General features: G+C 33.5%; 4 protein-coding genes across 4 annotated transcripts; 2 read left to right on the plus strand and 2 right to left on the minus strand.

Annotated features, from left to right (window-relative positions):
* Positions 1-773: 773 nt before the first annotated feature.
* LOC130645718 (beta-secretase 1-like) lies at positions 774-3,403 on the minus strand. The gene has a single exon (XM_057451799.1). It carries the CDS (start codon positions 2,633-2,635, stop codon positions 854-856), a length of 1,782 nt encoding a protein of 593 aa, XP_057307782.1. The 5' UTR covers positions 2,636-3,403; the 3' UTR covers positions 774-853.
* Positions 3,404-4,712: 1,309 nt separating this feature from the next.
* On the minus strand, positions 4,713-7,356 carry LOC130645716 (leishmanolysin-like peptidase). Its single transcript, XM_057451798.1, has one exon. The coding sequence runs from the start codon at positions 6,739-6,741 to the stop codon at positions 4,789-4,791; it is 1,953 nt and encodes a 650-aa protein (XP_057307781.1). The 5' UTR covers positions 6,742-7,356; the 3' UTR covers positions 4,713-4,788.
* A 1,680-nt stretch (positions 7,357-9,036) lies between these two features.
* LOC130645722 (antistasin-like) lies at positions 9,037-10,838 on the plus strand. Its single transcript, XM_057451807.1, has 8 exons — positions 9,037-9,164; positions 9,235-9,268; positions 9,451-9,540; positions 9,637-9,729; positions 9,965-10,060; positions 10,173-10,259; positions 10,518-10,604; positions 10,689-10,838. The coding sequence occupies exons 1-8, from the start codon at positions 9,138-9,140 to the stop codon at positions 10,769-10,771; spliced, it is 597 nt and encodes a 198-aa protein (XP_057307790.1). The 5' UTR covers positions 9,037-9,137; the 3' UTR covers positions 10,772-10,838.
* Positions 10,839-13,348: 2,510 nt separating this feature from the next.
* Positions 13,349-15,700, plus strand: LOC130646090 (antistasin-like). The gene is made up of 11 exons (XM_057452229.1): positions 13,349-13,370; positions 13,453-13,586; positions 13,865-13,898; positions 13,970-14,053; positions 14,125-14,208; positions 14,414-14,497; positions 14,583-14,666; positions 14,758-14,841; positions 14,961-15,044; positions 15,122-15,208; positions 15,611-15,700. Exons 1-10 carry the CDS (start codon positions 13,349-13,351, stop codon positions 15,205-15,207), a joined length of 780 nt encoding a protein of 259 aa, XP_057308212.1. The 3' UTR covers position 15,208; positions 15,611-15,700.
* The last annotated feature ends 181 nt before the right edge of the window (positions 15,701-15,881 follow it).

Below are 15,881 nucleotides of genomic sequence, written 5' to 3' on the forward strand. Positions count from 1 at the left end.
AATACACGTTTTTTAGAGGAACCCAGTTGCTAACAGGCTGAGACCGAGATTGGTCTCAAACATTTCAAACATTAGCGGTTGCCAAAACAACTGACCAGGTTGAAATTTTTAAAAGTTAAGCAAATCGAAGATTAGTGGGGAAGTTAACAAGCAACGTACAGTTCTTTAAAAAGAATGAAAAGTATTTTTTCTGAAAAATATTAATATAAAAGTGTAAAAACAGCAAGCGTAAAGTGAAAGTATTTTCAAAGTTGAATAATTCGCTTAGCAATTTCCTAGCACCTTATCAGCTGACACTGAAATGATAATGAAGCATACAAATAATCAAAAATTAGAACGAAACATAATTTAACCTGTTTACGGAACTTCATTATCACGTTATAACGAAACAAAAGACATGGAAAGAAAAGGTAATCATAAACCAATGCAAGAATGTAAGAATAAAGAATAACATTGAAAAAATGTCGTCACATAGATTTCGTTCTACAAATCAGAAACAGAGAACCGTAACTTTAGAACCCTTGTAAAAAAAGACTAGATACAGTATTGATTTCACCTTACAGCTAGTTAGCATACTTGCAGTAGTAAATGGTTGCATAAGTTTCATATATTCCCGGATGTAATAACAATAGGTACTAAGTCGTTTTCTTAACAACCAAACTGCATTTATGACATTTTTTCCTAATAATAAACGTGATGGTCGCTCTTTGATGCAACTAAGGGGCAAAGAAACCCTGACAACAGGGATAAAAACAGCAACATAAAGATAAACGTTATAACATGCGTACAAACAGTAATATATTACACATATACAATATTCGTAATAATCCATTCTCTATTTTTATACTTAGCTTCACCTGTTTATACTTTCGTAGGTTCCACTTCGCTTTGGATCATATATGGGGAACATCTCTCTTTGACCGTTGTAATGTATAGGATAATTCTCCCTGGTGTCAGCTTCATAAACTCTTCTGCAGCACGAACAGACACACAAGATTACAACAGCAAAACAAGCTACAACGAGAATTGCGAACAACCATTCACCTCTTATATAACATTGCTTATACATTGGTAGAATAGAGAAACATTCCAATTCAAACTCTACGCTTCCATGTCCTTGTAAATAAGTTTGAAACTTCGTTGATTCAAAACTAAAGGCGTTACCAAGCCAACAGAATCCAGTTGACGCGTCTAACGTTGACTTGACGCCGTTTATCCACACAAATATTCGTCCTTGTGGGCACCAAGCACCGTAATTAATAGTGCACGAATCACACGATTCGTAACAGCTCACCCGTGGCATAAAAGCAGCGTGGCAGTAATCCCTAAGTTTTCCCGTAACAGTCGTGTTGATATTGGTAGGATTTCCACAAGGTGAACCAGTATCCGGATCAGTAAGATTGCTTGAAGCAAAACCTACGCGATGATTAGCTCTATCAAAAACAACAACGTTACCTTCCAATGTAACTTCTCCCAGTACAGCACCAAACTGCTTTGCGCCAATACTTAGGCAATAAAATCTATCTTGTTTCCTTACGTAGTGTTTTCCCAATATTGTCAATGCAAATGACCCTCCCTTCATATTTTTTAAGTATATGGTGATGTATGGCCATTTGTAAGGATCTGTTTCCACGCAGTAATTATTCCAAAATCGTTCGTCCACAGCTGGACCATTTTTCTTCAACATTGCTATCACCGCTATGTATATTTCAGGTTCAAGTAATATATCTGTGGTCCCACTGTCTACAATAGCAGGTGGGTAACTATATGGTGAAAGACCGAGACTATGTCCAGCCACATCTATGCCAGTCATACGTACTGTGTACCATGCTCGGTGTATAATACGCGTCCAATGTATCGGTGCATGGTATTCATGATCTGCAGGATAATCTAACCAAAATTTTCCATTACCATTACATAGTGATAAAGTAAAAACATCTGGAGATTTTTTATCATGCACAAGCTGATCATATAAAGGTTCTATTTGACTAGATGAGAGTGATTTATACGCTAACCCAAGAATACCTTCATTTACAGAGTTTTTGAGGAAAAATTCCTTCTCTTGTTTTATAACAGCAAATTCTGCCACAATCCCAGGCCCGCCTGGGAAACTAACTACGTCACTATAAACTTCTCCAGACCATGATCCTTTGCCATACTCTGTTTCTACAGGACGACCGATATGCAGAGATGTACTGGATTTGCCTGGATCATAAAAAGTGTCTATTTTGCACTTCGTGCCATGCTCGTCTCTACATTCCGGACCAGCTATTGCCATATTTGCCGATCCGGTGTCTATTAAAAATTCCAGCACCTGAGGTGGTGTGCCCAACTCCATTTCCATAACGTAAGCGTACGAAGTACTACGTAAAGAATAGCTGCGCTCTTCCTCTTTTTTAGAATTGTCATGCACATCTAGTTGCCGAATAAATGACGTATTTACCAATTCTTTGTGATGAAAACCATGCCTATGTTTTTTCAACTTCCTTCTTATGTTATATGACTTTCCTCCGAGTTCAGTGAATATCTTTTCTGTGCTTAATTGTTCAGTGGATACCATACATACTATTTGTATCATTAAATACACAAACACCAATGCCCTTTGTTTGCTAATGTTGTATGTACGGTATCCCATAGTCAACAACCGAAATAATAAGTTCCATTATATTTCAATATATTCTCCATTTTGTCACTCCATTTCAACTCTTCTTTATACTTTAAGCCGGTAAAAGCTACATCTACACTAGCCTAGCATACATTGAGCATATTTCTGTATACACAACACAATGATATTCAAAAATTAAGCCGAAAATGAGCGTGAAAGTGAGAGTAAAACACCTGCGTAATAATTTGTTAAACATGATATAAAACAGCAAGAAAACAGCATCTATGTATTAAGATATATAGAAAATTTTGAATTGTTTTTAGGATTCGCAGTGTTAATCGATTTGATTTTCTTTTAAAAATATTTAGCAAGCAGCTAGTATAGAATTTTTGAAGCATATTATCTTTGTTGCCTGGAAACAGGCAACTTTGCATCATTTTGATGTGAAAGGTTTTGCTAATCTGCACTTCTATTCAAGAACGAAAAGAATCGTTTCGGATCGGAAAATTTCTAGAGGCTAATTGATTTATAAAAATTTTCATTCGATTCGTTTTGATGCAAATTGATTCTAGTCTGTTTCTAGTATGTTATCAACAGATTTTCACTTTGTCGGAAAGAAGTTAATGTCATCATTTTAAGGTTTAAAATTTCACCAGTCTGTTTTATCAATAGGCTTGTATCAAATAACCATTTTAAGGTGATCAAAGTTCCGATTAATATAGAGTATGTCCTTAGAATAACTAAAAAGGAAAAAAATTTAGCTTTATTGTAGTGTTTCAGAATTTGTGCTAAAGTTTTAAAAAATTATTTTTTATGTAACTTGACGGGTTAGTTCAAAAAATATTTTTCTTTAAACATAATTATCGTATCATTGCATCTGTTCTTGCTGTGGTTTGAGTTTGAGAAACGTTTTTTTAAAAAAATAATCGACAACAAACGTAGACAAAACCACTAATTGAAGGACTGGTATAAACACCGTGACAGAACAGCCCTGTAGGAAGTAATATTGTTTCAAGGAAGGGGAATATTAGTGTGAGTGTTTCCCCTCAGGACTACAACGGTTAAGCTGAAGAGAGAAATATCATTCGAAATAAAAAACTTTACATCATGTAATACAACCCTCCCCTCTACCAGGTTGCTACAAGCCTGAAAAACTAATTCTGTCATAAAACAGGTATCTTTCCGGTCCATCAAGCAAGTCACTTGGTAATCATTATACACAATCAAAAGTTGTCTAAAACTGATAATTTTCTCTAAATGCTTACAAGTTTTTTGAAAAACGTCCTCGTCAACATGACGATAACATTATACTTAATGATTTTTATACCATATGACATTTGGCCTTCTTGATTGAACCAAGCATATTAATTGTACGGAATAACTTAATTGACAGAGATTGTAATAAAGGTAATAATCTGGATTATAAAATTACGTTTGCTAGTTTTGAACAAAAAATCAATATTTGTTAAAAGAGACTATTGGCCTGTAAGAAAAGCTATATATTGTTTCATTTTTTAAACATCAATTACAAAATGTGGTAAATGAAGTTGATCGTTGTGCTGAATGTGGCAGAGATTTAACATTTAGAAGAAATTTCAAGAAGGATTTTACCACGTGGCAATATCTATCCCAAATTATGTCACACAGTACTGCGTGAATTGTTAATTTTTTTCGCGCTTTTAACTTTCGCGCACCTAGGTTGAGCACACATTTAATTTTTGTTCACACCTTAAGAAGATTTACTTTAGTTACTTCGTCTTTCGAAGAATTTCAGACTCATATATTGTTTATAAAAAAGTGAGTAGATTATTAAAATTTGTATAGATAAATTGTTATTTCTAAAGTAGTATCTAGCTCAACATTCCAAACACTATTTCTTCGTAATGAGAAGTAATTTATCTTTAACCAACTATCTTAAGGCGACAAAACAATTAAGAATCTTAGGAACCGGTTTATAGTCACTTTATTGCGCTATGTCGTTCCACCTCATTTTTATTTTTTATAAGTATATATGAGGTGGAATGACTTTCACACCGACAGATTTGACTGTCGAATGTGCAGAAGACCTCTAACAGAACACAGACTGAGTCGGTTAGGTTTTTACTACATGTTATATTTATTACTTTTCCTATTATTTATTATTATTTAGTAAAAAAATGCATTATGGATTGTTATATACAAAACTATATAAACAAAAATAAAAGATAAAAACATAATACAACATAAGCAAATGAAGGTATAATGTATTGACTAGACGATTTTTTCCCGTCTAACGTCTCAAAATTTGCTAGAGGTGAGTTGTCATTTATAAAACCGACGCAAAATCTTTTGTCAAGACAAAAATCGCGACATTTTGGACAAACCAGTGAACCATTTACCGCCCAGCCATTCATCGAGCCTTCTACTTCAATCTTTTTGCCTTGCTGTTTACAAACATACTTTTTATCTCCAATGATTATACGCAAACCATCAGTGGTGCATTCGTACTTGTAACATCCACTACCCCAGTCAAGCATTGTGCGTGTCAATAGACCTTTCTTAGCTGTCCAATGACGACCATGTTGGATACACTTAGCACCTAGAGTGTACGTCTCTAGAGCATAGTTTTTATCCTTCGTTGGGGCGTTTTCAGCCACCGTGCAAGTTGTTCCTCTCTTACGCCCATCTTCTTCAGTCAAAGTAAACTTTTGATAAAATGGGCAAAAATCAGCTAATTCGACAGCACCACCATATGTGTAGATATCTTTCACAGGAATCTGTCCTAGCCTATCAAAGTAGCGAAACTCTTTTGGTAGGTTAGAGGTGTATTTAACAAGATTACACAAAGCTAAGGAGAGTTTTGTATGTGTACACCTCATATGTAAAGGAGACTGCTTTAAAGTAGCGCAAAATGGGGCGGTTGATTTTTGATTTTCAATTTGATCCGCAATCCACGCCCGACAGTTGTTCTTAACAAAAAGACATCCCAAATTCTTACCCCAATCTAATTCCTCAGCCATTTCATATTTCGCTTTATACCAACCCGTATCTTCCATAAGAGCAAGGGATATTCTACTAAATACAGGGTGTTGAGTGTAGGTTCCAGTCATTGCTTCGTTTTCGAAAACTCGTTTTTCCCAATGCGTTAAAGCAGTCCCTTCTCCACCTTGATTTTCTAACTCAGCACCTTCTAAGTCACTACAGTTGAAATGTTTTCTAACTTCTCTTTGCACATTTGGTGTGACAATCATTTGAACTTCGTGATCAATAGCACCTCCTGAAATGCTCCACCCTTTTCTGACAACAGACTTCACTATGTTATTACTCCATTGATATAAATTATTAAAGGTATTATATTGTGGCAAACCGTTTTTCAACCGCTTTGTTAAAGGGTAGCCGCTTTCGTTTCGATAGAATGCAAATAAACCAACACTAAAACCTAAAGCATGGAATATTTCATGTTTGACTGTAGATAATAAGCTTTCGAACGCCTGTGGATTTGACTCCAGTTTGCTTGGACATAGGTTAGCAAAACCAGCGACAGGCCGATTTAGTGCATGTTCCTGCTGACAATACGATGCATATGCAACAATATTTGATTCCTTACAGTGATCTGTTTGAATGGAAGAAACAAAAAGCATAAAATCTGATTTTCGAAATTTTTCTGCAGCAATTTTCTCATTAACGTAAGTCTTGCATTTGTTTCCATGTTCATTGCATGTTCTGCAGTCATCTAAAAACCTCTCTGGTACAGTAACCGGTCCGCAAATAGTTCTTTGACAATTCAATTTGCAATATTGAACATGACCTGGTCCAATTCCATCCTCGTCTTTTAAAAAATAGGAATTACCTTGACACATTCTTTGCAACTTGATAGGTTCTTCAGTCGTTCGAACTAAGAATGTTTGATGAAAATAACGTATAGCTGCTGGAATGAGATCTGTTTTAACCAAACGCTGCTTATCGTATGACAAAAGATTCACACTAGCATCATATACAACTTTAAATCGTAACTTTTGCGTAATTGGTAGGTTGGCTATTTCATGATGATGGCCAACGTGGACATTATGTACTACTTCAGCTTGTCCTGGAATCCAATGTTTACTTTCTGTAATGTCGATGTAAACTAATACCCACAGCCAAGTAAGAATGATCATGTTTCCATCCAGAACGAGCAAGACTTTCGTGTTTGTGCATGAGAAAGTTTTGTTGTTGCTACATGCTTTTAAAATTAACTACGTTCCATAATTGTGCACATCTTTATGTTTTTCTGCCATACATCCTTCTTTTCTGAAAGATTTAAGCCCTTCCTGTTTTCCCTGTGGCACGTACCAAATGCAAATGTAAAACGTTTATAGCTGTAAGCTGAACTTGGGTCAGATATTAAGAATCCGCAATATAATTATACAGTTGAATGAGCAAACTCACTTTCTGTATTTTTTTTAAATATGTATTTTAAGCTGGCAGCTATCTTGTATTAGCAAAAAAATCAAAGCTGTTGATAGCTTGAGCATTGCTATTGATGTAGTTGCATTCAATAATCTCTCGGTTAAATAAAATGCTTGAATAAAAAACAATTCGTAATAGACAGTGGTAGACTATTCTAAAAAGTGCATCGTAGTAACTAAAACATTTGGAATGCCGTTTTGCTTACACTTTTTGCAAAAGACACCAACTGGTCGTCTTCTAAAAAACTAACAAGGCGTATGATATGCGTAAACTAACTTGCAAAACACAGACGTTGAAAGTCATAATCAATTTTGAGCAAGCAGTAGCACGAGTGCTTTGAAACTGCTTATAAATATCATGTTGATTACTACGTCAAACACGGGAGGCATTCAGAATAGTGTACAATTTTTAAGTATAAACTTTTTTTAAACATGCGTCCTATCAATCGGACGAATATCGGTAGGTTATCCTAACAAATCGGAATACTTCCTAACAAATTGATAATTTCAACTGAAAAGTAGTATTTTTTCATCTCATATATATGTTAATGACAGTCCCTTTGTTGTGTCAAATTCAAGTTTTTATTTGAATATTCCTCTTATTGACATTTACTAGTTGGCCATTTGCCCAATCTTATATAAAACTGTATATTTGACTGCAAGAAAGCCATTACTAGACAATATAATCGTAAGCTTTTTCATCCTATCTGTTCAAAGATTTCATTGAATGGTAACCACAACACGAATTGCATTAACAATTAGTAAAAAGCTAGAGAGTTTTTAGTTTTCTTTTTAAAAAGTAATACAAAATAAATATACATGCACATATACTGCGAGCAAATAGATAAAGTTTAATTATATAAATAACATGTTACTTTCCAAATGCGTTACAAAACATAATTGAAGGTTACTGGGAATATATTTCAAAGTCTCTTTCACCTGATTAAGTTATATTACGTTGATGATTTCTTTTCATTAAGATATTTTTTAAACATTAAGATATTTTTTAATCTTCCATCTTCCATCTTTCGTTTTGTTTATCACATGCCCTCCATCTTTAAGTACTTTTTGTACTATCAAGCCACGTAATAAAATGCGCAGCTTAAGTTAAAGGGACACGGTTTCTGACAAAAGTAAATCAAGAAGGATAGAGTAAATAGAGCAGTGTCGTAAGCAGCTTTTAAAACAGTAAGCATGTTTTGAAATGCCAAGCAAGTGAAGAATGCAAGTTTGTGTTTGCTATCCAGCCATATGTATTGGCACACGACTGCAGATTTTAAAGTTTGTCTTCACAAGTAATGAGCTATTTTCACATTAATAGAGCGAACTCAGTGAGTTTTGCTTAGATTCAAGCCTTAAATAGTGCTTATTGTTGACGACGACAGAATGAGTATTTTTCCCTTGCAGAGATCTGACGTTGGCTATTCTGTTATGCAGGCATTTTAATTTTTCAGAATTTGAACGCTTTCTGCCTGGCTCCGAATATCTACTCCTCTCCGAATATTAGTCATTTGACATTTTTGGCCATATATTTTAAGAATAGCGATTTCTTAACTTTTCGTGATAAGCAGGATCTCGTGAAATTATTTCAAAACGAGTCTTAATATTGTAGACAAAAACATACCGTTCATTTTAAACTCAATGTACGACTTTGAAAGACTCCATGGCAAGTTTTTTGTCTGCAAAAGTAGATCAAGTTCAAAATCTTTATGAAAGTTAGAGAAGTATGTTCTCCATCCAATTTTAATGATCCTTTCCCACTTTTCATTTTTTTCCCACCGTTGTTAAAACTAAATATCGCATGTGACCTAGGTATAATTTTGCATTACCATAACATTTTCACGACAGGATGTAAGGATTAAAATAAGCAAGCATTCTACTTTTTCTAAAAGTTTCACCAATTTACAACAGGTTGATTGAATCAACATAACTTTTAATACAAGTAATAATTTTCTTTCGTTTGTCTGTGAACTGCGCAGAGAAGCGATCTTTTTATTACAATTAACAAAATATCTATTTGCTGCTAAAAAATAAGTTTCTATAAAATAGGTTTTTAATTCTCCCGAGATTCATACATTGATACGCATTTACAAGAGTTGAACAAAATGAACAAAGTTTTTCTCTGTGCTACGGTATGCCAACAACAATCTTTAGACTGGAAAATATTTGAAAATGTTGATAATTTTCGTCTTTTTTATTTAGATAATCGTTGCTTTTGTGGCATTCTCAAATGCAGGTACTTAAACTAATTTATTAATGCAGATGTTTCAAATTTATTGTGTCGTTTAACGGCATCTATTGGTTAGACGGGGTGTGTATTTCATGCAGAAACCTCCAATACCCACTCTGTGGGTTTATTTTAAGCTTTAACTATACGATCGAAGTAGCAAATTTAGTTCATAAAATCAATTTTTTAAGAGTGTCCAAAGGCAAAATGCAAAATGGCTTGTCCAAATGGATTTGAAAAGGACAAAGATGGCTGCGAAGTTTGTAAATGCAAAAAACCAGGTAGGCCCAATCAAATATTTAACACGTGATCATTGAAATATTCTTGAAACTTTTAAAGCTGACCATTGTAAAATACTATTTCTTGTCAACATTTAGAATGTCCAAAAGTACAATGCCGCATGAAATGTGCCGATGGATTTGAAAAGAATAAGAAGGGATGCGAAATTTGTAAATGCAAAACTAAGAAAGGTGGGTCCACATCAAATTTGTAGAGAAATACAAATTTGCAGTTCGGAAAAATGAAGATGAGGACGAATTTGAAGAATGTTTTGTGCTCCCAGTTTATGTATTGCACAGTAAATAATAATATTGAATAATGGGTTTTCTAGATTTGACTAATATAAAACTTTCAATGTTAAAAAAACGTTAAGTATCGTTAAGTATAGAAAAAATAGAAAGGCCTTGATTTTTCATTTTCTTTTAGTTTGTCCTGCTCGAAAGTGCATTTTTCCAGGAAAGAAACGCCGATGCAGAAACGGCTTCGAAAAAGACGAAAATGGTTGCAAAACATGCGATTGCAGTAAGTCTAAACCAAGTTCGAAATAATCCAATGAAAACGTCTTTTGCAGGAAACAATCTCAAGTTTTAGTTCAGACCACTTTTACAGGTTGATATCTATTCTTCTTTTATAGAGTGTCCACATGCAAGGTGCACCAAATTTTGCTTCCGAGGATACAAAAGAGATGAAGATGGCTGCCGACTTTGTGAGTGCAAACCTGGTGAGTTATGGAAGCAATTATTAATATTACACAATAATTATTCTACTATATTGTTTTTTACTTAGCAAAATGATCTAACATGATCAATCCATTTATTATTGTTAGAATTAATTAAGAAAACTGGTTGTACTGCGTCATGTTATTTTCTCGATATAAATGAAACGGCGTCGTAATGTGCATAAAAGTTTTTGCTCTGCAATTCTCAATTATTTTTTCATTACTGTTTCCAATATATAACGTGCCTATCGCATTTTACAGTGGTTTGTCGCAAACGAAAATGCACCAGAAGCTGCAAGAATGGCTATAAAGTAAACAGATATGGTTGTCAAACTTGCTACTGTAACAGTAAGTCTTCCATACGATACCTTTAGACCTACATTTGCATTGGAGCTGCTTTAATGGCATTTGACATTCCAAATTGTTTTCTAGGGTGTCCACCACTTTGTAGAATGAAATGTGAAAAAGGTTTTGTACGAAAGAATGGATGTCGAATCTGCAAGTGTAGAGAATGAAGATTTCAACATCACAATGAATGTTATTTTAGTTGAAATAAATTTAACGTGATAAAAACAGTTTTCATTTGCGCTTTTTTGTTTGTCTGTAACCTATTGAGCCCTTTGGGATAAAGTTTGAAGACGAAAATGGTTAAGGTTGAGTCAAGAACCTCTCAAGAAACACACCTGAACGATGATATCTCTCATACTATTACACTTGTAATCTATTCAAAATGGTAGTCAAATTACTACTTTTTACAACATAAAGAATTTACATCCTAATTGTAATTTCATTAAATTATATGTTTTTATTTTCTTTCTGTAAGAAATTGAAAAAATTCTGAATCATAGGCCAAACCTCAAAAATTCTAATACTTTTTGAGGTTTATGGTTTTGGTATATATGAACGACATATGTTATGTCTGTTGTTATTTCGTCTTTACGTTTTTATTACCTGCTACCTGCAGGGCAGATGGTTTTGACCACCGTATCGGAAAAGTTAATCTCTAAATCAAGTGTTTTTGGACACTCTAAAACAGCCTTTCGGAAAGTAATTTTCTACAACAACAAGTGGTTTCAGGAACTTGGGGATGCAACAATACTTTCATCACGACTTTGCTGTAAGATCAGGGTTATAATAACGCATTACCATACTATTCATAATTAATAATGTTGCTTATTTGTACATTACTTAAGATTTGGTGTTTCTGAGCCTAAGATCTCTAACTAGACTGGTTACATATAACAAATTCCGGAAAAAATGAGTTTTAAAATAACTTTCCTTTTTCTGGCAGTTAATTTAGTAATAATTTTCATATAATGTGCCCAAGCAATAATTTTCATATAATGTGCCCAGGGGGTACTCATCCGTAATTGATCTTAAATGTAATGTTTTGTAGTTTATTTATTTTTTGAATTATCCAGTCCTAGTCACGTAAGCCTCCAAATTTATACTAAATATCAACTATCTTTATACTAAATATCAACTATCTCACATGTATAAGGCGATACTATGAAATTGTGTATTATTGAGAATAACCATATAAATTATACCCGTTTTTTGACGTTAGCAAACTGTATAAACTCGCCAATATTTCTCAGCTGGGAGGCTACGAAAATGCTACTTCTATATATACGTAAATATGCTCAGAATGCGCTGCTCACCCTTTCTAAAACAACAGCAACAACAATTTTCCAGGAGAGTACTTAAGAAAGGTTCATCAGAAAGCGTGTAACATCTAGCTGCTTTTTCGATCAACGCGCGATTTCGGAAATAGGTTGCCGTTCAATTTTAAAGCAGTCGTGGTTCACATTAATTATAAGTAATGTGATCGCTCTAAAAGTGTAACTTCATCATTATTTTTTTCTGATTGTTTTTAACTTAAAAACATAATCCACGCTATAATCCCGGACTTAAATTAATGCGAAAGAAGGAATTTTCCAGCTCATTACAAGCAATTGAGAAAGCCGTTCGCACACTCTTGTTCATGTTCGCAGAGGGTCACGGAGTGGATTGTTCCATATTTGAAAATGTATGTCCAGAATTGTATAAATTGTTTTAAAACAATTCTCTTGGTGGTCTACCTTGGACTATTGACTCTACAATCCTATGACACAAACGCAGATTTTTCGACTTTTCTCAAATATGGATAAAAGCTTCACGCGGTAATTGCTATGCAGCCGGCTGACTAAGAAGACGATACTGTTGCACACGCGTAGGAGAGGCAGACAGCATTTTAAATGTGCGAAATAATCCATGATTCGTGGAAAATTGCCATGCTGGTGTCAGCAACTGTTAGCACATTTCAAGAAACTTTAAATAGATAATTAAACTTAATGCGTAAATCTATTATAGAAATAGCTTAAACTTGTGGTAGCGAATTTTGAAGTTAGCTGTCTTTGTTTCTCAGCTTAGTGTAACGTTCTCTTACCAAGCTTATGTAACTTGCTAAAGAAAAATCTTCTAAGTGCATCACTTAGTCGTCTTTATGGCTTCAGATAAGCAAAGCAGCAAAGCGTATTAAAGGACGATAAAATTTTATAATTACACCCGGTGTGTTATTATCTATACCTTGTTGTAAAATTTTCATTCAAAGTATTCAAAAATATGTTTCAAATTTGCGTTTTGATTTTGGTATTTTTGATTTTGGCGTATTTAAAAGAAACGCTATAATTTAGCTTGCTAGTTTGTGCGCCTGCCTACTCCTTACGTTTTTGGGATTATGAAATCATGCTGGGAAATATTTTCTGCACTTATTTCCCACACTTTTTGACCTCAAAAAAATCTCTTATTCATAGCAAAGTAAATTATCGTCATGAAGTTTTGTAAAGGATTCTTTTGGCATATATAAAATAAAGTGAATTAGCTACCGTTGTAATGCACCATTTCAATTGCACAAAAACAAATAAATATGAAAAATAAAAAGCAAAATTTTACCATCTTTGTTTGCTGTGTAAATTTAATATCAAGTATACTTCATGCAATTAATTTGCTATCATAGCAAAAATATCAACAAAATATATACCGCTGGTCAATAACACGCTTTCGTACGTAAACAAAGTAAATAGGAATGTAATAAATATTGTGATATTGTTATGGATCCTAAACCTTGTGAAGGTAGTGATAGCTGTTTCAATATTTTATATATACAGTATACGAATATATGAAATATTAATATGTTAATAGGACAATATTTAAGCAAGTGTATTTACCCCAAACAAATCTAATGAAGGTATAAAAGATGATGCAGTTCTTCAGTTTTTCATCTTTTCTCTTGTATTGAGTTTTAGAAGAAAAGCATTCAAGATGTACAAACTCTTAGCATTAACAGTGGTATGTTTTTATATAATAATTTCAATCAACTCAGCTTGATTTTAAGGCTGATATTTACTCCAGGAAATGGAATAAAAATACAGCAATTTGATTACAGTATTTCCTTGTTTTGATGTCTGTTTTTTGGAATGAAACGGGAGAGCTCATTAATTAATTAAAAGCTAAAACTATCAGTTTTTTCTGTTCCGTTCAATTTTGGAGTGAAAATTGTAAATTTCAATCGACACAAAGTTTTAGTTAAAATTATCTGTGAAAAATTATCTTTGTTCTTTATTTAGATTGTCGTTGTTTTTGCAGCACAAGCAAAAGCAGGTAAGGAGGTAGTCTAATCGAGCTATCAAATGTGACCTTCAAGTGTTGCAATATTTTATTGTTTTGTTTAGAATGCTCCAAGAAGCAATGCAGAATGTATTGCAAAAACGGATTTCAAAAAGATGAGAACGGCTGCGACATCTGCAAATGTAACAGTGCGTATCTGATGATCTATCTTATTTTTAAAACATATGGACAATGTTGATTTATCTCCCTTCATATTTAGAATGTCCAAAGGGACAATGCAAAATGCTTTGTAAATATGGATTCGAAAAAGACGAAAATGGTTGCGATGTATGCAAGTGTAACAGTGAGAAAATATTTGTTTACTTTTATAATAATACCTTATTTTTTAAAGGGACAAATATGATTTGTTCCTACAAGGTACCAATATGCGTTAAGATCAGAAACAAATAATTCCAGAGAGTATCAGTAACACAAAAAACTCTTTTGAACATTTGTTAGTTTTCTGGTTAGTTTTCACTTAAAAGAGTTTTTACAAATTCATATTTTAGAATGTTCACCAATAATGTGCACTATGTTCTGCAAGAATGGCTTCCAAACTGATAAGAATGGATGTAAAACCTGCAAATGCAATAGTAAGTGGTCATTGTGTTGTCATTTCTTCTTGAGAAAAAGACTTTCTAATGATGTTTGGTGGTAACGTTTTTCTGAACTTTCTAGAATGCCCATTACAAAAATGCAGAATGTTTTGCAAAAATGGATTTCAAAAAGACGACAATGGTTGCGACGTTTGCAAATGCAATAGTAAGTTGTTAAAGGTGTAGCAATTTCCATTTTAGGCACCACCTTTGCTGACAAGAAATGAAAAGTTTTTATTGCTTTTTTAACTTTCCAGAGTGTCCATTGACGAAATGCATGATGTTCTGCAAAAATGGATTCCAAAAAGACGCCAACGGCTGTGACGTCTGCAAATGCAACAGTAAGTTGATTTGACAACTTTTGCAATATTAAAAATAAGATTATAAAACATAACAAATCTTCGTCTGGAAGGAAACGTTAATAACGAATCCAATGATTTCGATGAATCATATTTCATAGAATGCTCCATGAAGCAATGCCGAATGTTCTGCAAGTATGGCTTCCAAAAAGATGAGAATGATTGCCAAATCTGCAAATGCAACAGTAAGCGTATTTATTTTAAATAAGGTTTTTCTTCTATATAAAAACACAAGTCATTTTAACGATTTTTTTTATTTAAGAATGTCCACAATGGCAATGCAGAATGGCCTGTCCAAATGGGTTTGTAAAGAATGAGGAAGGGTGTGAGATCTGCAAGTGCAAATAAAGTAATTGAATAATTCCATTTACTCTAATATTTAAATAAATGTGCCTACATGTAAGGTTCCCTATTAAAACAGCATATTTATGTACCGTAAATGACAGTAAAAACGATTTTCTGAATACTAGCGTTCATTAGCAAATTAAAAAGAGGATCTTTTCTCTATTTTCGACAAAGTATTTTTAATTTAAAGAAATTACAGACAGAATAAAACCTAACCCCTTCTGGTTTAAAAGGTTAAAAGTTTCCACTTGTTGTAAAAGTCATGCTTTCGCGTTGCTTTTCTGCATTTATAAGAATCCTGTTTTGTTCTAGATCTAGGTTCCTATTAACTTCATTTTTTTTTTCAGGACGGGCGTTAATCTGTCATTTATGATATGCGTTATTATAAATATTTTTCTCTTTATAGTGAAGAATAAACATTTGAAGACGACAACACAAAAGAAGCGTTTTAAAAAAGTTGTAAAAATGTTAGCAAAATAGAAACACTTTGTTCACATGTAATGACTTTTTAATGTCCTCTCGCTTTTAACAAGTTCAGTAATATAAACACTTTGGATAAAATTTATGAGGGAAATGCATGATGGGTATATTTAATTTAGAAAAATAAACAGAAGAACAACAACAACAAAAAAAACTACAACAAAACAAAACAATAATCACTATAGGGACCTTGCGTA

This window comes from Hydractinia symbiolongicarpus, chromosome 5 (genome assembly GCF_029227915.1).
Source record: "Hydractinia symbiolongicarpus strain clone_291-10 chromosome 5, HSymV2.1, whole genome shotgun sequence".
Classification (NCBI taxonomy): Eukaryota; Metazoa; Cnidaria; class Hydrozoa; order Anthoathecata; family Hydractiniidae; genus Hydractinia; species Hydractinia symbiolongicarpus.